Source organism: Copidosoma floridanum, unplaced genomic scaffold (genome assembly GCF_036245765.1).
Source record: "Copidosoma floridanum isolate Cflo_tuat_1 unplaced genomic scaffold, Cflo_Japanese_pri ptg000029l, whole genome shotgun sequence".
Lineage (NCBI taxonomy): Eukaryota > Metazoa > Arthropoda > Insecta > Hymenoptera > Encyrtidae > Copidosoma > Copidosoma floridanum.
In genome coordinates, this window is record NW_028321906.1 from 5,623,750 (window position 1) to 5,650,624 (window position 26,875).

The window sequence follows — 26,875 nt, forward strand, 5'->3', positions numbered from 1 at the left end:
TTCTTAAGTTTAAAAAAATAATCCTAGGTAGACAAAGGAGACAAAATTTTGCAAATTGGTCATAGTTTTTATCAAAGTACCGCGTTGACTTTTAAATAATCGAGTAACAAATCTAATTATGTAATATCAACATTGTGGGACGATATCTGATTAGGAACGATTATCCAACTTTATTAATTAAAAAAACACAAAATACGAAAAGAATCTCCATTTTATCACAATTTGTTTCTAACTTAACTAATAGGTAACAAAGCTATCTAATTTCCAAAATTATTCGTAACCATTTCATTTAGTAATAATTTTTTTTTTTTTTTTTTGTTAATCTAAAAAAAGTTTAAAAATGTACAAAACACCCATCTATTGAAAAACTCTGACAAAAATCTCAAAACCAGATAAAGACAAAAAGAAAAAGTCATATTATTGACAAAATAATTTTTTTTCATCGAAAAAATAATATCGGTTACGATTTCAACCTTTCAAGAACACAAAGAGAAAAAATTACCTGTGCTCAAAAGAGCGCATTCATGAAAAAGTTTTCAGAATATTCTATCAGTTCTCATACAGGTAACTTGTTTTCTCGCTTAAATATTTAAATTAAAAAATAAAATCAAAGAAAATGGAAAAAGGAGGAAGCTTTGTGGTAATTTGTCAGCAACCGTTTATAAAATATTAAAACTCAAGGCTCAGCATTAAATAATACCAATCGGGCTAGAACTTCTTCGAAAATAGGAAATACTTTCTTATTTTAAATTTTTAATACAATTTACAAATACAAAGTCTAGGATAACAATAGTAATAAATATTATTAACAATGTTTAAAGTCGCATTCGATATCAGTCAAAGTACACCCATCCGGGTGATTAGTGTAAAACCAACACGCCTTGACTTTTCTCGACACATTCGAATTTCTCAACTTTTTATTCCGACCTACTCGATCCTTACCTGGAACGCGAAATCTGACTTTTCCCGACTCTATTTTAAAAATATGCCCGTTGTTTTTCAGCAAAGTTTGCAATCCACCACATTCAGTTTTTAGTTTTTTTAGACAATCAGAATCGAGTGCCGTGGCTACGTCTCGCAATTCAACTTCGCCACCTGCATTCCACGTCTTTCCACCGCTCAAATCGATCATAAGGACTTTACGTAACAACAAAGAAACCACGATGTCAATTATATTTGATATCAAACCTTTATCGATTTGAGTGCAGTTCCTCACTTTCTCCACCAACTCTCGTGGCTTGAATTCACTAGACCAAGCATCAGAAATCTGACTCCCATTGCATCTCGTATTGATCATCTCCTGAATTTTCAAATCCTGGATCTCACTTTCCACTTCTAAATATGACCTATCAGTACCAATCAAACAAATTCTTTTGGTCGACGGTATCCTCAGTTTGTCGATGTCCGTTTTAAAGCCGCATTTCTCACTTACGTCTTTAATATACTGCATATAATCGGTGTATTGACTAGAAGAGGAGCTTTCACGCTGATATTTTCTGCCATTAAACTCGTAGGCACAACACGGCAGTAGGAAAAAGCGACACTTGTACGAACTTCTGGCCGCTATCACAGGAATCCAGGGCGTGAGCTCGTCAGAGTGATTGCCAATTAGCCAGTTAGTCTCAGGAAACAAACTTTTTGAAGATGGTATTACAGTGCGCACCTAATGAAACAAATTGTGAGAATATGTTTATGACAGATTTGTTTAAATTTATAATTTCATATGAATACCTCTAGTTTTGTAGTTTCTGGATAGAGATCCCAAATTTTTCTTTTACGAAGATCAATTCCTAATCCTGGATATCCTTCACTGTTAAGTATATGCACCAATAAGCCATTGCCGCAACCAAGATCCAAAAACGATTGTTTTTCATGAATACCAAGCCGTTCTCTTTCTATTTCCCATAACAATAACAAATAGGTTGCAATAGCAACATCCTCGTAAACAAACTTTAACGGGTCGGTATTTTCTGGCCATATTTTCACCATCTCTGTTCCGTATTTCCTTTTTAAATTATTGTATAAGTTTGTGTACTTTTCAGATGACACAAGTTTTAAAGAACCACAAACCAAGCTTTTATTTGGATCTTCATTTTCAATCCATTTAAACAATTTAGGGAAAAGAAAGGTTTTTAGCCACAACAAATTTCCACTCTCGTTCCATTGATTAAAATTTTTCACGCCAATAGAGACATGGTTACTTTCATATTTTATCTGATATGGGTGCGTGAAACCTAGTGATTTTTTTTCTTCTGCATTAGAGTAGTTATGATGAGCATATGAAACGGCGCCGGATTCTACATCAATTAAACAAATTTCCAGAGTTTGATTAAATTTATTTGTGTGGCGAGGTAGTAGCTTTGCAAGCCTCAAACACATTGCCTTTTCTCTGATTTTCGACAATGTAAGATCTTCAAAGTCATCACAAACATTAACAGAAATTTTTTCATTGTTCAGTCTTTTTAGAGAATCAACTATTCTCTTTTCAACTTTTTCCTCAACAAAAAATTCTTGTAAAATACTTAAAAACCATTCAAAAACTTCTGTTCTATCAACATGCTCTAATTTATAAAACTCAAGTTGAGTGGAAGCTAAAATTCTACGATTAATGAGATGAGGACTCTTGAGCCATATCCCAATTGCTTTCCAAAAGTTTTCAGCACCTGCACCGCATTCTTTGGTGACTACAGTATGAAATTCTTCCATTCTTAACAATTACCTAATATTATTTCTTGGGAGGATCAGATGATGAATCTTTTTTGTACTAAAAAAAACAAATGCAATTACATCTACATGGTATACTTACCCGAGAAAGTCATTCAAATTTTTTAAATACCTTTTGCATCACCCACTTTGCATCAAGAAGAGCTTTTTCCATGATCTGTTGAATTCTGTCTGGATCTGTTTCTTTCACATGCTGCTTGAAACTCTGTCGCAAAAAAAAAAAAAAAAAAAAAATACATGATAATGACCATCATTAATTTACATAGACACAACACTCTAACAAAGAAATTTAATTCAAAATCTCATCTAAAAAAACAACGCAATTTTAAATTTAACGCAACGCAAATTTACGCAATTTTGAAAGAGGTTAGGACGTATATAGAAAAAAAATTATATTTTCGATGATTGTGAACCTATAACTGTAAAAAGTACTTAATTAAAGGAAAAAAAATGTACCTGTGTGACGGAGTGTTTGTAAAATTCACTTGCACCGGGTGGTAGCTTCTTGCATTCACGCAGCAAATATCTGTACAATGACTTGGGCGAGTTCTTGAGCAAAACTCGGCTTGTTATCACCATAATCCTCGAGTACTTATTCGTTTATACCGTTTCGCAATAATATCGATGAACTATCAACATTAACTAACTGTTTGTCAACCAAAATGAATAATCACTTGGAAGAATTAGTTTTAATATCCAAGTACTTATCCGCCGACCCCCGAGATTAATTAACATTAGAGCCATCTAGCGTTGCTCATTTTGAACTAAAAAGTACCCTTACAGCTTACAGCCAGTGTTGGCAAAGAGGATCTTCTTAAAAATTTTTTATCCCATGCTGTCTGGCGGAGTGGCGGAGAATTTTCTGGAAGTTTTAGGTTTTAGGGGTACTTTTTAGTTCGAAACCAACAACGCTAGATGGCGCTGGTTATGATCATCTGGCTTTGAAAATGCTTTTACGCACATTGATTTTGAAAAAAGTGAAAAATCGCGCTGTGAGATTGTTTAAACGTTTTCCAATAAAAAAAGAATTTAATAAAGAACGAAAAAATCTGTGAAATCCTTACAATATATTAATATTAATTGCTAGTTAAGGCAAAAGTTGCTAGGGGTATTTCAGCAAAATGCATGGCAAAATGTCAACTTAAAGTTGTTACAACCGTCATTCTGATGTGATTGTCAAAATGTATGACATTAATTTAAAAAAAATACAGTAGTGGCATGGCTGTACGTAGTACAAACCTAGGGTGAAGTGATTTTGTAAATTTTAAATTAATTATCAATTACAGCGGATAAGGCAATGTCAATCGATGTCAATTTAGTTATACATGAGACAACCAATAACATTTGCTGTGATAAAAAAATAATTTATTGATTACAAAGAAGCACAGAATCGTAGATGCAAATTTTTACAAAATAAAAGTTTTGACTAAAGAAAATTATCTGCGATTTATGTGTAATCCTCGTTGAGCGCCCGCGCGCGCAACCAATGACATCCACACATAACATAACCTTCCAACTACGAGCTAACCACTATTCATAATTTGAAGCAATTTACTTATGCAAATTTAGATGTCTTATAATTTTATGAATGTGTTTTCATAATATTTCATCCGCACGTGTTTGAGTTAAATATTGTTTTACGTAATGTTTATTTAAGGGTCTTATTTATTACTGTTGGAAAAAACAACTTGTTTTCTTTGAAGGAAATGTGTACTTATTTTTAAGTACCACTTTAAAAACAATGACAGTTATGAGTTTTTGTTTCTGGAAACCGTTTTTTACTTCGGCTGATGTTTCATTAAGACTGTTTCAACGATACAGTTCTACTTGTAAGAAGAAAACAACGGCAGGAGTCATAGGTAAGCAAAGTTTCTATTACTTACATGATTGCATCATATAGCAATTATTTCCATAAATCTATTCTACAGTAATCGGAAATGAAATACTTAAGGCACAAGTGAAGGAAACAAATTCACACTTTATTTGCAAACGCCTCTATCGCTGTGGAGTTAAAGTTGAAAAAGTTAGTTGACATTGCTGTAGGTCAATTATATAGGTAACATAAACCTAGATTGTAAGTATGTGCCAACAGAAATTACCATTCATCTCAGATTTCAGTTGTACCTGACAATGTTGATGTTATTGCACAAGAGATCAAGGAGTTCTCTGAAAAATACACCCATGTCATCACATCAGGTGGCATTGGACCGACTCATGATGATGTCACTTATGAAGGTAATAATTATGATAATGAAGTAATATAAAGGTAATAATAGCAATTGTCCATTGTAATTGTCCACTTATTAATTTAAAAATTATGTGCATCTTGTAGGTTTAGCTAAAGCTTTTGGAGACACTTTGCATTGTCATCCCACATTGGCAGAAATTATTAGGTCATATTTTGGAGCTAAAGATCTCTCATCCCCTACATACAAATTAGCACATGTAATAACACTATATTTATAAATATTTTAAGAACTATGACTTATTAAAAAAAAACAAATTAATTTTTTTAGATACCTAAAAGAGCAGTTTTGAAATTTGGTGTCCACAAAGATACCTGCCTACCACTAAATTTTCCGTGCATAATATTAAAAAACGTCTACGTTTTTCCTGGATCACCTGTTTACCTTCAAATAGGATTTGAAAGTTTATATAGGGTATTTAAGATCAAAAAATATTTATTTAACCAGTCATGAAATAATGGCAATTATGATTTTTTTAGATCTTGTTCGATTCAAACAATCGCTTTGTACACTTGGAATTATACCTCAATGCTTATGAAGAAACCTTTGCAAATGCTTTGACCAAAGTTGCTGAAGAATTTCCAAATGTGATATTTGGTTCTTACCCTGAAAACGCCAGGTATTAGGATAAAAAAATTTTCTAAATGCAAATTGCTTCTTTTGTAACAATGAAAACGAATAAATTACATTGCTTCCAGTGATTACAAAGCCCGAGTAACCATCGAAAGTGACAGTGAGTCCGAGACAAGAAGAGCCAAAGAAAAATTCTGCAGTTTAATACCTCCGGATATTATAATAAACCAAAAAAAATGATAGTACTTTGTATCATGTTCACTGTAATTTATGTGTAATGCTCTCGTGAGCAATTTGTAAAAATGTAAAGAAAAATGTATTCTGTCAAAATATGTGTGAACTAACATCTTTCATTTCTCTCTAAGCTTTTTGGCAAATTGAGAATGAATATGTTGAACAAAATAAGTTCCACATTTATTAAAAAACAGGAAAACGTTGAAAACGCAATAAAAAATTAAGTATTTTTTTAACTACTCAGTTGAAAGCACTTGAAACCTTGAGAAAATTTTTTCCCAACCATCAGGTATTATTTTTATTGTTATTATTGTTATTATTTTATTTTTATTTTTTTTTTTTAAAGAAATTTTATTTGAGGCTGAAACGGTTCAAGTTTTCTCTTAAAATTTATAAAATTTCACTGAGAATGGTAAGGGTAGGAGAAAAATTTTTCATCCTAATAATAGATCTTTAACTATTCAACAACAAGTTTATCCCAATACAGAAGAGTGTAGATTTTTTTCTTTATTGCCACTTCAGGTGAATATTAAAATTGCATGAATATCTCGATTAAAAGTTTAATTATGACAAATAATATTATTACTCATACAGTTTAAGGGTTTTTTAATGCATAATGTAAGTACTGGTATGGTATTAAATGACTTTGGGCTGCATAAACAGCATGTGCTTTGGTTGAATGCAATTTTTTCATATTTTTATGAATGTAAACATTTATTCATCATTGTTTGAATCATATTCGCTTCGTAATGGGCAAATATTTAAAATTAAAAAATAAAAACTGACCGTTTCCTCTCCTCGCCCTCTCCACCTTCTATTCTCCATATTGAACTTGACCTCACCCTCTTCACTCCTCACAGTCCCACACGAGCGATGATGAGTCATCATGTCATGTAGACCCTGCTCTTTGTCCCCTGCGCACGAGATCACCGGCCGCTGCACCGGGTCCTCACGTCAGCAACAAAGTAAGTTTTATCAAGAGTTAACGTTTTTTAATGATATTTTGAATAAGTAAAGCACCCGCGACAGCAACGAAATTCAGGATAAATCGCGATCTAAAACTCTCCTACTCATGCGAGACTTGAATCGATTCTAAACTACTTAATTATGAAGTCACGTCGCGCCCGAATCCATATTTTTTATTCAAGTAAGGAACTGATTTATCGATCGACACGGCACGTACACAATCATGATTAATCTTGATTTCATTAAAAACTCAAGATATGTTCGGGGACCGTTGAGATTCGGCGCCCAATACTAACCTTCCTTTACCAAAAATACATAGCCGTTGATTGGTATTTGGCCGCGTCACCCGGTCGCCAATCTTGGTCAGGCGAACAAATTATAAACTATAACCTATAACATTCGACGCCATATCTGCGCAACAACAATAAAATGGCGGGCGCGCGCGAGCTACCGCTACTTCCTGAAATTGTTCAGTGAAAGGATTCGAGTGTGGGTATGCCTACGTGATTTTCTAATTACAAATCGCTAAAAAAACGATTCACAAGCAATGTAGTATATAAATTATACGTAATCATATACAACATAAATAGCATAAGTAAAAGTATTGCCGGGCGGGCGGCGGGCTAATGAGGGTAAGTGTGTATTGGTGAAAGTGGTTTTTGGTACGTGTGTTTACTCGCGATGCTTGAAGTAAGTACTCATTACTCAAGTATCAATTTCAACTTTTTCAGGAACTTGAAACAATGAACGAACCAAAAAATAGTTCGAAAGGAAAATTGAAGATTAAGAGTATCGTAAAACTCGAGTCAAACATGCAGATACTCCTTCCGTGGAAGAAAAAGTTGCCAGAGAAAGATGAAAGTTTTGTGCTCGAGTTGCCTCCGAATCTTGAAAATACCAATGACCGTGCGTTAGCTTCTTCGACAGACGACCAGTGGATGGACCAATTTGCTGACAATTGCGAGGAGGAGGTCAACCCTTTGGTCCCCGAGGAAGTGATGGACGATAGTTGTAACATCGTATCATTGGACTTGCATCAAGATAACGAGATTCGTGGTAAGTATGTTTAATTGTTTATTTAATACCATGCCAAGTCAGGTACGTTCGTACATAATGATGGGCGCTTATATTTTTGCCCTGAATGTACGTATGAACACATACATACATCGTTTGACAAAATAGCTTTGATTATTATCATCGTTGCAATCATTAATCATAGGACTTTGTGGTTATGAGTTATCTACAAATGTCACAAAAGTTTGTGCAGATAATGTATATTTCATTGGGACCCAGAGCAGGTAGGTTTACAAAAAATTTTCATCGAAGGATGTGAATGCTCTGTCATTTTTGGTTGGTAAAATTTTCTTTGGTAAAAGATGAATAGAAAGATTCAAAAGAAAAACTTCAATGGTGTCATGTTTTCTTCGATTCTTCAACATCATTTAAAAATTATGGTTTTTTCCTTCCATACTTTAGTTAGTTTAGCCAAAATTTTTATGAAAACGAATACGAACTTTCTTCATGATTTTCTTGTTCAACAAAAAAGTTACACTTAAGTTTAACATGATGTTTTTAGACTGAAGCAGAAAATTGGGGGGGGGGGGGAAGCTTTGGAGAAGCTCAATGATGTAAAAGGGAAATAATACACATTACTGTGTAAGGGTATTGAAGAAATAGATAATACAGTATTAACAAACCCCCCACATACACATGTAGGTACAAGTGTACATACAAAATATACATTTAGCTCAAGCAGAACAAATATTTACAAACGATGGCAAGGGGGGGACTGTACGAGTAAAGAGAAGAGCTAAAATGTGTTTTCCGTTTGATTTGCGAGGCTATTTTTCTTTCTGATTCTACTTATTGACTTTGTGTCGTTCTCTCTCTCTCGTCGTTTGTCTGATATGTCAAGATTAACTCAGTCATTCAATAATATTGTAATAATAGTCATTAACATAAGTACGTTATAGGTGAAGCGTTATAACAACGACATTTGCTTTTCTACAAGAATATAGTTACAACATAAAAATGTGTTCCTTTTGTCCCTGACTCCCGCACAATGATTCCAAAGCTTTATTAGTATTTTTTTCTCTATAAATTTTACGAGTTAATATTTTTAAGTACAAACCTATTTTTATTTTTGTTTTCATTCCAAGATGTTTATGATGGAAATCAATCGTTTTCTCATTTATTTATGATCAATATAAATGACACTGAAGTTCGGAACGTTCCGGGAACGAAATTTAAGAATTAAATTAATCACTTTAAAACGTAGCAAAAATGCTTAAAAATAACAAAAAGTAGCATTAGAGACTACTAATCATATGTATTACTCGTAAAAAGGATAATTGTCAATTATTTTACCCGCACCAAAAAATTATCATGTAGGTGCCTATATGCTAGCTTAACTACTCCTTCAAACCTCTGGCTTTCCTAACTATAAAACCAAATCGAAGACCCCGCTAGAAACGATGCGAAATGTTTATAATTATGTAACATACAAAATCATTTCAAAATATCCAAAAAAAATCGACAGGGCGGGTGATTTTCACTCGATTTTCCACTACACGCGTAGTGCAAAATCAACCAAGTTCGCTCTTCTGGCCCTCATAACTAAAAATCTAGATCGAAGGCCCCACTGAAAACAATTCAGGTTGTTTATTATTATATAAACAACGAAATTAAATCAAAATATCCGAAAAAAATCGACAGGGCGGGTGATTTTCATTCGATTTTCCACTACACGCGTAGTGCGAAATCAACCAAGTTCACTCTTCTGGCCCTCATAACTAAAAATCTAGATCGAGGGCCCCGCCAAAAACGATACAGGTTGTTTATTATTATATAAACAATGAAATAATTTCGTTGTTTATATAATAATAAACAACCTGCATTGTTTTCAGTGGGGCCTTCGATCTAGATTTTTAGTTATGAGGGCCAGTAGAGCGAACTTGGTTGATTTTGCACTACGCGTGTAGTGGAAAATCGAGTGAAAATCACCCGCCCTGTCGATTTTTTTCGGATATTTTGATTTTATTTCATTGTTTATATAATAATAAACAACCTGTATCGTTTTTAGCGGGGCCTTCGATCTAGATTTTTAGTTATGGGGGCCAGAAGAGCGAACTTGGTTGATTTTGCACTACGCGTGTAGTGGAAAATCGAGTGAAAATCACCCGCCCTGTCGATTTTTTCCGGATATTTTGATTTTATTTTATAGTTTATATAATAATAAACAACCTGTATCGTTTTTAGCGGGGCCTTCGATCTAGATTTTTAGTTATGAGGGCCAGAAGAGCGAACTTGGTTGATTTTGCACTACGCGTGTAGTGGAAAATCGAGTGAAAATCACCCGCCCTGTCGATGTTTTTCGGATATTTTAATTTTATTCCATTGTTTATATAATAATAAACAACCTCTATCGTTTTTGGCGGGGCCCTCGATCTAGATTTTTAGTTATGAGGGCCAGAAGAGTGAACTTGGTTGATTTCGCACTACGCGTGTAGTGGAAAATCGAATGAAAATCACCCACCCTGTCGATTTTTTTCGGATATTTTGGTTTAATTTCGTTGTTTATATAATAATAAACAACCTGCATTGTTTTCAGTGGGGCCTTCGATCTAGATTTTTAGTTATGAGGGCCAGTAGAGCGAACTTGGTTGATTTTGCACTACGCGTGTAGTGGAAAATCGAGTGAAAATCACCCGCCCTGTCGATGTTTTTCGGATATTTTAATTTTATTCTATTGTTTATATAATAATAAACAACCTCTATCGTTTTTGGCGGGGCCCTCGATCTAGATTTTTAGTTATGAGGGCCAGAAGAGTGAACTTGGTTGATTTCGCACTACGCGTGTAGTGGAAAATCGAATGAAAATCACCCACCCTGTCGATTTTTTTCGGATATTTTGGTTTAATTTCGTTGTTTATATAATAATAAACAACCTGCATTGTTTTCAGTGGGGCCTTCGATCTAGATTTTTAGTTATGCGGCCAGAAGAGCGAACTTGGTTGATTTTGCACTACGCGTGTAGTGGAAAATCGAGTGAAAATCACCCGCCCTGTCGATTTTTTTCGGATATTTTGATTTTATTTCATTGTTTATATAATAATAAACAACCTGTATCGTTTTTAGCGGGGCCTTCGATCTAGATTTTTAGTTATGGGGGCCAGAAGAGCGAACTTGGTTGATTTTGCACTACGCGTGTAGTGGAAAATCGAGTGAAAATCACCCGCCCTGTCGATTTTTTCCGGATATTTTGATTTTATTTTATAGTTTATATAATAATAAACAACCTGTATCGTTTTTAGCGGGGCCTTCGATCTAGATTTTTAGTTATGAGGGCCAGAAGAGTGAACTTGGTTGATTTCGCACTACGCGTGTAGTGGAAAATCGAATGAAAATCACCCGCCCTGTCGATTTTTTTCGGATATTTTGGTTTAATTTCGTTGTTTATATAATAATAAACAACCTGCATTGTTTTCAGTGGGGCCTTCGATCTAGATTTTTAGTTATGAGGGCCAGAAGAGCGAACTTGGTTGATTTTGCACTACGCGTGTAGTGGAAAATCGAGTGAAAATCACCCGCCCTGTCGATTTTTTTCGGATATTTTGATTTTATTTCATTGTTTATATAATAATAAACAACCTGTATCGTTTTTAGCGGGGCCTTCGATCTAGATTTTTAGTTATGGGGGCCAGAAGAGCGAACTTGGTTGATTTTGCACTACGCGTGTAGTGGAAAATCGAGTGAAAATCACCCGCCCTGTCGATTTTTTCCGGATATTTTGATTTTATTTTATAGTTTATATAATAATAAACAACCTGTATCGTTTTTAGCGGGGCCTTCGATCTAGATTTTTAGTTATGAGGGCCAGAAGAGCGAACTTGGTTGATTTTGCACTACGCGTGTAGTGGAAAATCGAGTGAAAATCACCCGCCCTGTCGATGTTTTTCGGATATTTTAATTTTATTCTATTGTTTATATAATAATAAACAACCTCTATCGTTTTTGGCGGGGCCCTCGATCTAGATTTTTAGTTATGAGGGCCAGAAGAGTGAACTTGGTTGATTTCGCACTACGCGTGTAGTGGAAAATCGAATGAAAATCACCCACCCTGTCGATTTTTTTCGGATATTTTGGTTTAATTTCGTTGTTTATATAATAATAAACAACCTGCATTGTTTTCAGTGGGGCCTTCGATCTAGATTTTTAGTTATGAGGGCCAGAAGAGCGAACTTGGTTGATTTTGCACTACGCGTGTAGTGGAAAATCGAGTGAAAATCACCCGCCCTGTCGATTTTTTTTGGATATTTTGATTTTATTTCATTGTTTATATAATAATAAACAACCTGTATCGTTTTTAGCGGGGCCTTCGATCTAGATTTTTAGTTATGAGGGCCAGAAGAGCGAACTTGGTTGATTTTGCACTACGCGTGTAGTGGAAAATCGAATGAAAATCACCCACCCTGTCGATTTTTTTCGGATATTTTGGTTTAATTTCGTTGTTTATATAATAATAAACAACCTGCATTGTTTTCAGTGGGGCCCTCGATCTAGATTTTTAGTTATGAGGGCCAGAAGAGCGAACTTGGTTGATTTTGCACTACGCGTGTAGTGAAAAATCGAGTGAAAATCACCCGCCCTGTCGATTTTTTTCGGATATTTTGGTTTTATTTCGTTGTTTATATAATAATAAACAACCTGCATTGTTTTCAGCGGGGCCTTCGATCTAGATTTTTAGTTATGAGGGCCAGAAGGGCGAACTTGGTTGATTTTGCACTACGCGTGTAGTGGAAAATCGAGTGAAAATCACCCGCCCTGTCGATTTTTTCCGGATATTTTGATTTTATTTTATAGTTTATATAATAATAAACATCCTGTATCGTTTTTAGCGGGGCCTTCGATCTAGATTTTTAGTTATGAGGGCCAGAAGAGCGAACTTGGTTGATTTCGCACTACGCGTGTAGTGGAAAATCGAGTGAAAATCACCTGCCCTGTCGATTTTTTTCGGATATTTTGGTTTTATTTTGTTGTTTATATAATGATAAACAACCTGCATTGTTTTCAGTGGGGCCTTCGATCTAGATTTTTAGTTATGAGGGCCAGAAGAGCGAACTTGGTTGATTTTGCACTACGCGTGTAGTGGAAAATCGAGTGAAAATCACCCGCCCTGTCGATTTTTTTTGGATATTTTGAAATGATTTTGTATGTTACATAATTATAAACATTTCGCATCGTTTCTAGCGGGGTCTTCGATTTGGTTTTATAGTTAGGAAAGCCAGAGGTTTGAAGGAGTAGTTAAGCTAGCATATAGGCACCTACATGATAATTTTTTGGTGCGGGTAAAATAATGGACAATTATCTTTTTTACGACTAATACATATGATTAGTAGTCTCTAATGCTTCTTTCAGTTATTTTCAAGCATTTTTGCTACGTTTTAAAGTGATTAATTTAATTCTTAAATTTCGTTCCCGGAACGTTCCGAACTTCAGTGTCATCAATATAAATACATCATAAAGACAAGACAAACAATTTAACGTTTTGAAAGCTCAAGTTGCAGGGACAAAGGACACATTAAAAAAGATCATTATGTATTCGAACGAATGAAGCTATTTCACACCAGCCGTGTAACGCAACTACGTATTTAGATAAACACGTCCATGTACGAGAAGAGGAAAGCAGTTTGAATCTAAGTGTGGTATGCATTCTGACTTAAATTTATAAAAAACCGAAAGAAAAAAGTCAAGTTATTTACTAAAGAAATAGTGGACGGTGACTGATTAACTTGAAAAATCATAAAGTCCAAGCGTTTGTCTGTCGATTGTTCAATGACTTTTGAAGACAGGTTGCTTTGAAAATTGCTGGGGGGGGAAGCGTCAGAAAGACTAAGAAATAAAGAGATAGCTCTCGCGCGCGCCATGTAAATATGCGCATTAGTCGAGGGAAGGGTTTCAAAAAGAAAATCTCTCTTCTTCCCAGTCCTCATTCTTATTTACGGCATGTTTCTCTTGCATGTACACATGCACGCACTCTGTTGAGCTTAAAAGGCTTTCTCCTTTTCTGTTACGTTGAAAAAAAAAAAAAAGAGGAAGAAAATAATGCCGGGGCGCGTTTTTTGTCCTGCACTTCAAAAAGAAAATGATTCAGAAACGGAAACGCGAGACGCTCCCATTGTATACGTTTATTTTTTTATATTCTTCCACGTGTGAAACGCTTGTCCGCCTTTGCAAGCATAAAAACAGGCATTCGAGACCTTGGTACTTTTCTTTTTTGTTTCCTCGAGAAATGTTTTTAATGGTACTATTACTCGAATGATATTGCGCTTAGAGGTGCCGTATATTACACAAGTAGGTATCCCAAATTTCGTTAAATGGCGTGTTGTATAATAGATAAATATTGAAGATAAAGTTATCTCACATCAATAAACAAAACCACATTTTCTTTAATTGTTTCGTAAGAAGAGTATTTTTCTAATCAACAAAAACAAATGTGATGGCTTAGCAAACGGGAAAAGCCTCTCACCATCAATGAATCAACAAATTTTTAGTCAATTTTACATCTCAAACAACTTTTCGTAATTTTTAACCAGTATATCAATGAAATTGAATATTGCATAATAATGGAAAAATTAACTTTGGTTAACACATTTTCATTTTAGTTTTAGATGAAACTTGACAGTTCGTTTGATTCATGACCTACGAGCCGCAGCTTGACGCAATTCTTCGATTTTCCTGCACCACTTGTCAGGTAACTTCCCAATTCTCCATGAAAAAAAAGAAAAAAAAAGAAAGAAAGAAATTGTTTCTTCACAAGAACGTTAATTGCTTCTCAGGGATGAGACGAACCATTTTCGCCGTGCACGATCGAAATTTCGAGCAGATCACACACTGTCCATAAACAGAGCATCAAACGTGATTGTTATCAGCAGATGAAACCCAGTTGTCCTGAGAACGAGAGTACAACAACGCGCATATACGGGCAAGTGTCAACAGCGACAAACAACGATTGTTCTATCTCTCTCTCCTCTGTACTCGCTCCTCTTGACAACTGCACGGTGGTACAGTATACGTAGTACGCTGGCGCCGTAAATATTTGCGCATTTATGTATCAATCTCTCTCCACCACTCGGCGTCGCGCAAAGTACGCAGTTGTCATGGGTGTGTGTGCGAATGATGAGACGCTGCACGCCGAGGGAGATGGGGTGGCTGTGTATAGACAGACTGTTAAAAGGACACGCCCGCGGTTATCGCTTTTCCTCGCGCCAACAAAGCATCTTTACGGGTATGTGTCGGCGCGAGCGGGTTTGCGAACGCGCGCTTTGATCGTGTGGGCCCGGCGTTTCCCCGAGCAACGGCCAACTAAACTCGGAGATGAAATCGAGTGCGCGCGAACGTAGACGCCGTGTACATTACACTCGCGTATGGTTGTCGAGGGAAGGAAGGGGCGAATTTTAGTGAATCAGCTTCGCGTTTGCACGAACAGGTCACGGGCTTCGGAGATACCGTTCGCTGATACCGATCGATCGAATTGCCTCTAAACGGAAATGCATATATAATATACATCCGATCAAACGAACATCTATACAGTGATTCATGCGACACTTTTAATTCGTTCCCATGTATCCGTTGTACGGCATAAGTATAGTGGTGTAGTCTGCCAGAACGTATATGTACATTAGGATTCATCATGATGACATTCCCAGATGAAAGACCGTGGACCCGACTCGAGTAAAAATGATCCCCCTACCCAGGAAGCCAACGCTGATGCCCATCCTTCCTACACCCGGTCGTTGAAACTATCGCTATAGTGGGGAAAAAAAAAGAAATATCACCGTATTTATGGGAAACCCTGGGCGTGTAGGCGTGTGCAAGGGATGCTTTATACAAGTAATACGTATGAGCTTTTAGCTCGGGCGGTAGACACGCGAACAAGATGTAGGCAGGTATACAGACGCAGCGAGTAAAGGGGAGGGAAAGTGAGTCGAGTCGCGGCACGGTGGTGGTGGTCGCGCGACGCGTGCTAGTCGCGTGCCGGGGGCGGGGCTCCCTTTTGCAGCGCCTAGGGGAGGAAATCGCGCTGTATATATATATATATACCGTACCACCCCCGCCGGCAACGTTATTGATTCCCCGGGGGTGGTTGCCTCTTCTTCTTTGCATCCCTTCCTTCCTTCCTTCCTTTCGCGACTCTCCAACTGTTTGTCTCTTGACTGTCTGAGAATGTGACGTGTGGTCGTGGTGTTATATATTTTCCTCCCTTTTTTGTTGCATCTTTTTTTTTCATCCACTCGACGAATTTACACTTGCATTGGCTTCGTCTGCCTTTGAATGCAAAGGCTAGTCTTGTAACTTTGAGGCTCGAATGCTTTTTGATCAGAAACGACTTTCTTTTTTTTTTTTCTTTTTTTTTCCTCACTTCTCAATGAATGACTGGATATGAGAGAGAAGAAGGTCGGGTGGGAGGGTTGCAGAGAAAAGTTAAAATTCATCGGAGCTTAGCTTTTAATTGATAATCAAGAAGCAAAGTTGGGTCCCTTGGAAAGTTAACTTGGCAATTGATTCGAGTTGAAGTAAATTTTCTTCCTCCTCCTCCTCCTCTTTAATGGGATCCACTCGGTAATAACGTTAATTTTACTTGAAGGGCTTTCCATCCTATATGTACATATTACATATGCATAGGTACCTACGGACGGAATAAGTAAAGTTTCACAATTAAGCGCCACTAGGCTGTGTATGTACTACGTGTATGTATACCGTTATCAATGCATACACTTTTTATTATTCATCTGCTGCTTCGGCAACTTTTAATTAGTTATTTCGCTTGGGTGTACGTTTAGAGAATATGTTTTGTGAGCAGTACAAAAGATAAATTACCATTTACTAAAATTCGATTAAACGAAAATATATCATCGTATGATGTTACATCTACTAGTTTTGTCCCGTTTAAATGAGAAAAATATGTTGTACTACAAATATTTCTTAATGGATTACAGTGACGCATATTAATTGGCTGCAGTCCCGACACATTTCGACGAAGCAGTAAAGGAAAATGAAGAAAATAAAGAACCGAAGTAATGGAAATTGTATTCAAGTTTCTTGATGTTTGACATTTCAATTTCTGTATAATACATTAGTTTGAAAAATAGCTGAAAAAGCGAATGGCAGCAGACGAAAATTGATGTGAGTCCCGGCATTCGATATATTCGCGACGTAACTTGAAATACGGTTTCCTCCAAAAGATTAAACTCAATACATGATATGTAATTATAATGTATACGCGCGCACAGTTTTGCAAAATTCACTGGGTACTTTGTGCAGCAAATAACGTCTAGAAAAATTTTTTTTTTTTTCTTTCATGAGTTATGCGAATCGATAAACTAGTTTCGAATTTTTCTTGGTGTGGGAAACGAACTTTTTTCTTTTTTCTTTTTTTTTCCTGTAAAAGTACATGAAATATTGGACTTAAAAAATGATGTGCATTCAATACACGCGCAACGTTTCATTCGATTTCCGCGCAACACAATGATATCGAGTTGTAAAACCGAACGAAACATTTAACATTACACGGCTTTGTCTCTTTTTTTTTTCAGAGCATTGAAAATAAAATTTTTTTTTACTCTGCGAAACAAAAGAAACTATATCGGCATTTTGTATCGAATTTACTGATAAAAAAAATAGAAGGTAAAGGAAAAATAATAATTAAAAGAAAGAAATTGCAAAACGTTGCTCGCCCCAATAAACATGTCCCTCCCTCGTCACCTTAAGAGTTAAAACCCGTCTATTATCATGGCAAGTAGGTATATATGCGAGTTACATTTCGCATGTCGAGAAGGGGAGTCTCGCGGAAACCCGACATTTAAAGCGAGAGATAAGCGACGGAGATAAGAAAGAAGAAGGGGGGAGGCTAAAGCTGCTCAAAAGGGAAGAGGGAGAGCAAAAGATGAAACGGGAAGCAAACGCGACTGCGGGTGGGACGAAATGAAATCGCGATTCGACGAGGGGGGCCGATTTAACGTTGCATTTACAAAGAGAATGGGATACGAGCCCTCCTTCTCGTGCGAGTTACGCTCTCCTTTTGCCGGAAAACGCGCAAAGTATGCGAAATAATATGGGCCCATCCTGTTCCCCCTCCGTTGCTCCACACTCTCTGTCGGTTACCCACCTATACACCCCAAGGTATATCATCTATCAAAGTATGTACATGCACGGCAAATTCAAAGTCATATTCTCGTATCACGTTGTTGAACAAAGATGTTGTCTAAAAAAACAGCTCACTCGGGGAGACCCTCTCGTGTAATCGAGTCTGCGTCCGAGCCTGAGCCGATACCGTTTGATCGAAAGAAAATTCAGTTTCCATCCAGTTGACGTGCCTCCTCGCCACCTGCCACTGGTGGTATCCGGCGACGTCGCATTTCCATGGAGCCCAACGCGTATAGGTAACGTATAATAAACGTCCCCGCCGTGCTCGCATCGAATTTGGCTCTGCTGCAGGGGCCAAGAGCGATAGCAGTCCGGTATCGTTTGGGTCGCCCGGTGCTGCATCGTCACGTGTACGGAGAGGCGGAATCTAGTTATCCGTGGCAGCGCTGCTACGCCGTAAGCGGATTATCCGCGTTTAGCGGCCTATCCCATTGTCGAGGGAAGGAACGGCCGGGACAATAATATACTTTTGGCCATCTTTACATTCCCCGACTATGTGTGTTCCACAAGGGGTGTCGATGTTTGTAAGAAATTCTTCCGGGCTGTCGGTACAACTGAAGCGTTCCAACTTTTCCAAGTGAACGTTACTTTGGCGGAAAATTTTTTTTTTTTTTTAAAAACCCTCAGCCGAAGAAAATTTTGCGCCCGACCGCGGAGCGAAACGGTCCGACTACCTCCCTTTCCCCCACGCACGCGAACTTTGCAGTTATAAAGTTATATACTTCAATAAATTTCCATTTCGCGGAATATTTCTCTCCTCGCGGTTTTCATTTTCTGCGAGAACGACTTCACAAGGAATGAAAGTTTTTTATCATCATTCTTTATAAAAGTACGACCAGAAAGAGAGAGAGAGGAGTGTGTACCATCAGCTAGCTCCGTTCGTCGAGAAGGGAAAACTTTCCTCCCCTCCCCGGCCCCTGTGACTGGCTGCTCGGTAATTTTACAGAATAATATTGCCGATCGTATTTTAACAAGTTCCCCCTCCCCTTTTTTTATATACATACACGCATGAAACAAACAAGAGGAATTGTTGTGCAGTTGGATTCGATAAATTCCTCCCCCGCCCGGCGTTTCGCGTATAAATTCATCTTTTCAGCAAAAGTTTCTTCTTTCGCGGTGATTTGTGCTCGGGCGCGGCTCTTTTCTTTTATTTCCGCCCTTTTTCCGTTGGATGAAATTCGCGCGAGGCCGCGGCTAAGTGAATTCCATTAATCATCATTTTTAATCCTGAAATAATAATAACGTACTGAGCCAAAGTTTGACAAGCGTATTACTATGTAGGGAATTTTTTTTTTTTTCCTCCTCCCCTCGAGGGAGGTTTTTAATACGCCTCTGCAATAAAAAATGGCACGTTCTTATAGCAAAAATGCATTCGTCGCCTCGTCGCTCTGGTGAGTCACCGGAACCGACCAATTTGCGTTACGTAACACCATTTATTTCTGTAGGCACGCAAATTCTCATGTGTCGCCCTTTGGCATCTTTTCGCCCAAAGAATACCTTATATATACTACTCTACTTCATCGAGTACTGGGGTCTGATCCACGTCTTTCGATGTCTTGCAAATCACTGCGAGTCATATATACGTAGCTAAACCCACTGTTAAATCCACAGGTCAGGTTATTATGTTATTGAGTAATCGGCCAACTCGCAGCGATTTGCGAGACATCGAAAGACCTGGATCAGACCCCATAAGTGCATTATAGTAGCTCTGATCGGCTCTTATTTACGAGAACTTCACGTCACCTGCAGCTTTTGCCGACATTATTACTATTGTCATTGCGTGTAGAACAAGTAACATGCACATACGATGCTTTCGAGCCAACCCAATTAATTTTTACTCTTTCCCAGCTAAACTCGTAGTTTGGGATTCATTAAAGCGTTTCACTCGCGAGAGCAACAATGGAAGAAACAAGTCCGTAGTGCACGCAACATTGCGTATTATATGAGACGCGAAACCATAATATAGGGATGGTATAAAGAATGGGAGGGAAAATATTGCGCGAGCGGGCGCACATCAACTTTGCCTGCGTGCGAACATGTAGGAGAGACCATCGGTGTACGGTGGATATCCACGCGAGTTACAATGTTTGTTGGGATATTAAGTGCAGCAATGTCGAGGAGAGTTACTGAAGAGAAAAGGAAAGTAATAATAATAATGATTATAATCTGTTGAGGAAAAACAACGAGGCTGTATTGCGGTTTCGGGACGACAACTCCGATACGCGGTTACGCCAATCAATTTCCAAATTGTCGGTTTCTTCCTCTCTCTCCCTGTGTAAGATCGGCACAAAGGACTTGAGCCAGAGTGACAAGAGTTTTCTTCCCGTCAAATCATTTAAACTCATATATATACCTACTCTAGAAAAGTAAAACGGAGTGTTTTTTTTTTTTTTTTTTTTTCATCCGTAGCATTGGAGTTTCAATCGTCACTAAACGTGTAGGTCATCTACGAGACACTTTATGTAAATGTTCACATGTATAGTACTAGCCAACGTGAATGGCACCATCGCTTCGATATAAATACTATTAAAACATTAGAAGGCTTCAGCGATAAAAAAAAAAAAAAAATACCCACAAAAATGTATGAAAAAAAAATACATACATGAAATAAAAAGTGGTAAAGAGAGAGAGAGAGAGGACGAAAGAAAGGTAATTTAATTTTTCCGTAAAAAATCACATTACATGTAGACACGCTATGGTTTTTTTTCTATCTTATTTGCACATGGTTTTTCGTTGCTATCTCTAGAAAAAGGATTTCCAATAATACAATAATAAATATGAATGGTTAATCCAATTGAATCACTCAGCTTCTGTATACGTACGTATTACGTTGCGCCGAGGTAGAGGTGGTCAGGAAGAAAACTAGGCCAAGTAGTGCTGTTGTTATTTTACACGTGGTTTAGTACTATTAGATATGCCCATTAGGGGAAAAAAAATTACATATTTTCCAAGAAAAACATCAACGATATGATGTTCAACATTTGACACTCACAACAGCAAAATATGATTTTTAATCGTGTAAACTGTATGACGTAAAGATTTTTTGACAAATTTAAAACGCTCGAAGCGTTTGCAATCATAGGTAAAAAAAGTGAGGGAAAAATTTTCTGTCTGAAATGCTTGTTTTCGAGCTTTTTTTTGTTCAATACCACCGTTGCCGTTGATCTTTGTCAAATAATACGGTACAAAAACTATCGTCTTAAAACTTGAATTTTTACTCCATCCCTACACACAGTAGACTGAAATACATAAATAATCTTTTGTAGTACCTACCTGCTACAAAAAAAAAAAAATCACAATTAATATTCAAATGTAGGCCTTTGAATCCTGTCTTATCATATGAATGTAATTGTTCCTAGTTCAGATTTTTACGTGTTACTCAACAATTTTATTCCTTATTTATTTCAGAACAAAATCTCGATGAACCGCCTTGGCTCGAATCAAGTTTGATGGGTATGGATCACGGGACCGAATTCTTGCAGACGTTGACTACGGATTCAAAATTACCATCGGAAACATCTAAAGGCACAGGTAATGACTCGTGAATTTATCCAAATTCCATTCATTTTTACGTAAATTTATCCATTGAGAGAATCATCTCTAAATCCCTATTATATCTTAAACCTAGACACTATATTTTTCGGTCTACTAACTCTCGAAAGCTTTTTTTTGCGCACTTAATCATCCATCGTGCCTTTCATCACTAGATTCCGGCGATAAACTTTATACCTGGGAAAAACTAGGAAAATTTTTTTGAAAAATCTCTCCGCGGAATCAAAAAAACGTGAAATCTACTTTTTACCATGACCAGTAAAAACACACACATACACATGTTAAAACTACACAGCGGCACGCTTGGGTCACTCTTTTTTTTCTCTTTTAACGAAACCCTAATGGAAAATATTAATCATGCAAAAGCAAAAATCCTTCCCCACCGCTGATGACGATAATCTTATCGCCTCTCGGCAAAAGGGGTTGTAAAATTAATGCCCTGGCGTAAAATCATCTGAGGCAGGGGGGGAGAGGGGAGTAATTCAACGGCATTAAAAGGTAAGTGATGCGCAATCGCGTTATTACATTAGAAGTATAAGTACTTGCACTCACGTGGATGGATATGCACACAAGAAGAGGAGGGTGGGTGGTCGAGGGGTGGGGGAGTAAGAACGCAACACCGACGCATTAAAATTGAATTCGCCTTGGGATTTCAGTCCTGGCGATGAACTTGCCGCCTGCGATGATAATCCATGTACACAACCGAGAAAAACTGCTGAATGCTGACGTTGTAATTTAAACGTAAATAAAACCCTTGGGGGTGGGGGGGATGTGTATTTTTGAAAATCAATTTAGCGCTTTCTGTTTGTGCATATTGATATACTTGATTATATACGCAGCTTTTTGATTTTTAAATATACAAGGACCACAGCAGTTGATTATTCTTAATATTAATATCAAACGGTATAGTGATTGTAAATGCAAAATAAATTTGATCGATGTAAATCAACATCACCGACTGTCAATACATTTTCGATAGAATTAATTTAACTATATCACACACATACGCAGCTAATTTTTTATATTAGACTCGAGACATGATACGTTACATATGTATACACAATTGTTACCGACAAAATATTGAATTTCCATTTGAATTGAAATGATAAACAATATACGTACCTACAACATGTTTTCCATATCCAAATGATAAAATCCGTCAGCGCGTCACAAGTATCGAGTCGAAATGAACTTTTGGCACGAAAATCAATTATTTAACGAGCAAAGAGTAAATTTATCGCCACGTTCACCTATACGTTTAAACGTATAGACCATTTATGGACATACACTGTCAGTGCGAATGAAACATAATGGGACAGTGAAAGATGATCGATGCGCGTTAAATGAGGTGTGCTTAGGCTGCTTTTGACTAGTGTAATCGATCGACCCCGCAGTATTATCAACTTGTTCTTATGTTCTTGTTTTCCTTCATTACCCCCGAATAATCGAGCGAATCAACATTTTCCCGCTGGTAATGCCGCGTTTTCTTTTACCCCTTCTTCCACCTCCGACCCGTAATCATCTTAATCCACGTACCCTCGCGTTCCACCGACTTGAGTTTCCGAAGTAAAAAATAACAACCGGTACCTGTACAGGCGGGGCATATAAAACACGAGTATACGTACCACCCGCACCGCCACCTATATGCCCGCAAAACTAATATTTCCCCGGCCCCTCTTTTTGGACTTACCAAAAAATACCTATACTACGAATCCTCTGGTACAAAAGAAAATCCAATAAAAACAGAGAGGGGAAGGGAGAGAGTACACATGGCGTATGGGTAGTACCTATACACACGAGTCTCGTAAAAAAAAAAGTTTTCAGTATCGAGACACAAAAAGGGGGCTGTTATACCCCTATCCTCCCAAAAAAAAAAAGGATGGCAGGAGCAAAAACGACGAAAAAAAATTGCCCGGCTGTACAGCGAAAAAGCTTTGTTTTCGAAACTGTCTACCACTACTACACGCGCGCGCTCGTCAATTGGGTTTCCGCGTGATCGGAGCCAACCAAAGAGCAATGTAAGCACCATGTATTCCCCCCCCCCCTCTTTACACACAACATGCACTTTGCATCGCTTTTGTGATTTTCCACTCTTTTCCTGCTTACCTTATGCTTTCATGGCGCATCACGCCAACAGCAGCAGCAGCTCATAAAACTGAAGAAATTAAAACTTTGAGACTCGCCTATCTGAAATGAGCACTTGACGAGCAGCTATGTATACTCGTTTCGACCTTTCCCCCCGTAAGGATTAATGCTCGATGCACGATACGAATCATCTTGTACCGATGTGCTGTATACACACGGGGCTCACTGTATGCACGTACACGTACGCATATCGGTAAGTAGAGAAAAAAAAGCAGTGACTCCGTGGGTTTTTCAAGCACTGCTCAACTTTTAATATCAATGCCCATCTCATTCGTTGTACCCGCACTTGACAGACAAGACTCTATTTATAAAAAAAAAATAAATAAATAAATAAATGAAAAAAAACAATCTGTTTTTCTTTCCCTCTCTCTTCGATGTCAAATATTTCACAGTCATTTATGTACGGTGTAAAAGTACAATCGTGGCCCCTCTCAATCCTGATTTATTTCCCTGTCTTTTCTTGTTTTTCTTCCCCCCATCACTCGATTTCTCAGTGCCAACTTTTTCCCTCACTTCTGTACTTCTTTCGGCTTTGTGTTTTCGTCTTTCCTCCCCCCCTTCCCGGGACTTTGCATGGAAACATTGAATATATTTCGTTCGTTGAATTTCGAAATTGAATCGCGATATTTCAAAGTTGTTGAAGTTCGCAGTTGTACCAAGAGAAATAGAGATACGGAGCCCGGCCGGAAAGTTGCGGACTAACTCGTTTTGTTGCTCCTCCCCTCGCTCCCCCCCCCCGAGTTTAATTAGCGGAATTGCAAAAGTGGATTGTTGAGTTTGAATGTGGGTCTTTCTTTTTACGCGTTTGCTCCTCGCACCCCCCACCCCACCCCCTCCCTCTCACTCCTTCGTTTCAACGTCATTAACATCTGTTTTTCACACTTCCTACCTAATGAAGAGACCTGAAACATCCTGGATTTGCCAGTAGTTTGGACCTTTTTTTACTTTTTTTTTTTCCCTCACCCCTGCCATCGGTATCAAGTACTTTTTTTTTAAACTTAGATATACGGATGGTGGAAAAGTTTTGCGTTCATTTTGATAACGGAAACCCGAGTCCATTCATGATGTAATAGTTAACCCTTAAAAAAAAAAAAAAAAAAAAAAAGGAAATGAGCTTACAAAAAATTTAATAACGCACGATATGAGCTGGAATATTAATCTTCACATAGAATCAGGAAACACATGGAGCAACTCAACTTCGTTTGGTTCTCATTTGTGACTGTAAAACGCAAATGTTTGCTTCTTTTTTTTTTATCTTTTAACAAAGCCAAACATATGCCCAAAAAACTTCACAGGCGACCTGAGGTGAACATGGTAGTCCAACCAGAGGTAACAAAAATGTACCCATGAATTATCTACACTCTACAACCAACACACGTAACGTAACAAATCAAAATAAAAAATAGACATTCGTAGTTGTGATACCTACCCGTGTATATGGTATTGAAAATATCGGTGAAAAAGAGCAAACCGACAGCATAAGTTTAAAAGTTGTCAGTTGGAAACACGTTATACCTGCAAAAACAGTGGGCGAAGGCGGCAGGCAAAATAAAGTGTCGGGGGACCGACGCGCTCTTCCTCTCTGTGTTTGCGGGGGCCTCATTTTTCACAAGCCGTCTCGCAAACTGTCGCTCGGATCACTTTGTCTCCCTTTTTCTACTATACATATACACGTACAGGTTGGAGGGGTACACCAGTATTGCCATGCATCAGCCATGACGATGATGTATTGCCGCGCGTCCGCCAACTTCTGTCCACTCCTCTTCTTTTACTTCTTCCCCCCCCCCACCCTTTTTTTACGGGTATTTGCGTACTTTTTTTTTTTCTTTTTTACGCGTGTCGTTATTTGCATACCTTTGGCGTGTAATTTTTACTCAGTCCCACGGGAGCTAACGACGCAAAACACTCGAATGTGATTCGCTCGCCGTTGATTTTAATGCTGCATTGATTGCCTACATACCGCGTGGTGGTGGTGGTGGTGGTGACGCGCGCGATGCTGTCACCGAACAATCAATCAACGCGAATACTATACGCATCCTTTTCGATTGAAACAGAGTGCGAAGAGCTCGTGTATACACGTACGTGTACTCTCTTACGATACCTCGCGCTTGCGCTAATCCATCAGGCGTTTACATGTATACCTTGGGACGTTCGTGTTGTGAGCCGATCGTCAAAAAATAAAGGGTGATTGCATCGTTGTTTACGTGTCTTACGGTTGTTAACAATGTATGATATTGCACCGCGTCTTTTAACCAAACACGATTTTCACTGCCATCCTTCTTGACGTTACAAAACACGTTTTTAGCATTTTCGTATGTTTCTCGCTGATGCCCGGCGTACATGTAAATGTCTATCTCTTCTTGCAGTTTTCCCTCCCATCAACTGGTATTTTTTTTTTTTTTTTTTTTTTTTCCTCAAACTTTCCAAGTGCTTTTCTTGGTTCGTTAGTTTTTTCCTTGGCGCGAGTCGTATACCATTGCATCATACGGGTAACCACTCGCATAACGCACGAGAGATTGCATCAGTTTCCTAGTACGATACCGGCATTTTTAATATTACACGGAAAAAATAATAAAACGTCGTGGCTCTGCTTTCCTTTTTTTTTTTTTTTTTTTTCCTTGCAATTTTATATACATTATTCACCCATGTATACCTGTGGACTCGAATCAACTTTTTGTTTCCCTCCAGTAACTCGTTTGCTCGTGAGAAAATACGGTGAATCGAAAGATATTTAATTTGACTTAAATGTACCCGAGTAATGCGCGCAAGACGACCAGATCGATAATCGAACATCCTCTAATGCAATCAAAGGTATTACAAAACGTTACTTTTAATTAAGTTCAACAACTATATAACCACATATCCGCGACAGCCACGGCGTATGACTGTATTCAAATGAAGGTTAGCACTTCCTCCTCCTTTTTTCCTTTTGCACAAAGTACAGTAGTCGTGTTCAATATTATTCTATTATCCGCGCGTCAATCAAATCATGATGGAATTTATCAGCCAACTAAAACGGAACTGAGTGGAAATGCTTTTATACCGTTACCACTCCGAATGGCTTTTGTTATCGATTCAATTACGTTCCAACATTTCCTTCTTATGGTGGTTAAGTGCTCTACTTTTTTTCTTTTTTTTTTTTATTAGTTTAGAAGTTGAAATGATGTAGTTAACCACCACCCATACGTATTAACAAAAAACTTTCGTTTTTTGTTTTTTTGGTTTTTCAA

The 26,875-nt window shown here is 37.7% G+C and overlaps 4 protein-coding genes across 5 annotated transcripts in view; 2 read left to right on the top strand and 2 right to left on the bottom strand.

Annotated features, from left to right (window-relative positions):
* Positions 1-681: 681 nt before the first annotated feature.
* Positions 682-2,706, bottom strand: LOC106641765 (putative tRNA (uracil-O(2)-)-methyltransferase). Its single transcript, XM_014356280.2, has 2 exons — positions 1,732-2,706; positions 682-1,663 (listed from the first exon to the last, which is right to left on the bottom strand). Exons 1-2 carry the CDS (start codon positions 2,704-2,706, stop codon positions 806-808), a joined length of 1,833 nt encoding a protein of 610 aa, XP_014211766.2. The 3' UTR covers positions 682-805.
* Positions 2,703-3,432, bottom strand: LOC106641830 (LYR motif-containing protein 9-like). Its single transcript, XM_014356363.2, has 3 exons — positions 3,181-3,432; positions 2,837-2,929; positions 2,703-2,764 (listed from the first exon to the last, which is right to left on the bottom strand). The coding sequence occupies exons 1-3, from the start codon at positions 3,301-3,303 to the stop codon at positions 2,726-2,728; spliced, it is 255 nt and encodes an 84-aa protein (XP_014211849.1). The 5' UTR covers positions 3,304-3,432; the 3' UTR covers positions 2,703-2,725.
* A 788-nt stretch (positions 3,433-4,220) lies between these two features.
* On the top strand, positions 4,221-5,864 carry LOC106641828 (bifunctional FAD diphosphatase/FAD synthase). Its single transcript, XM_014356362.2, has 7 exons — positions 4,221-4,583; positions 4,653-4,747; positions 4,836-4,959; positions 5,057-5,169; positions 5,241-5,384; positions 5,450-5,589; positions 5,669-5,864. The coding sequence occupies exons 1-7, from the start codon at positions 4,466-4,468 to the stop codon at positions 5,781-5,783; spliced, it is 849 nt and encodes a 282-aa protein (XP_014211848.2). The 5' UTR covers positions 4,221-4,465; the 3' UTR covers positions 5,784-5,864.
* A 1,331-nt stretch (positions 5,865-7,195) lies between these two features.
* The window catches only part of LOC106641846 (TOX high mobility group box family member 4-B), a 273,663-nt gene continuing 253,983 nt past the window's right edge, over positions 7,196-26,875 (top strand). For both annotated transcript variants that reach the window (XM_089596112.1, XM_089596113.1), the window contains exons 1-3: positions 7,196-7,375; positions 7,475-7,799; positions 21,357-21,479. In XM_089596112.1, coding sequence (XP_089452238.1) covers positions 7,370-7,375; positions 7,475-7,799; positions 21,357-21,479 — 454 coding nt within the window. In that variant the 5' untranslated portion in view covers positions 7,196-7,369. The remainder of the gene's footprint in view (positions 7,376-7,474; positions 7,800-21,356; positions 21,480-26,875) is intronic.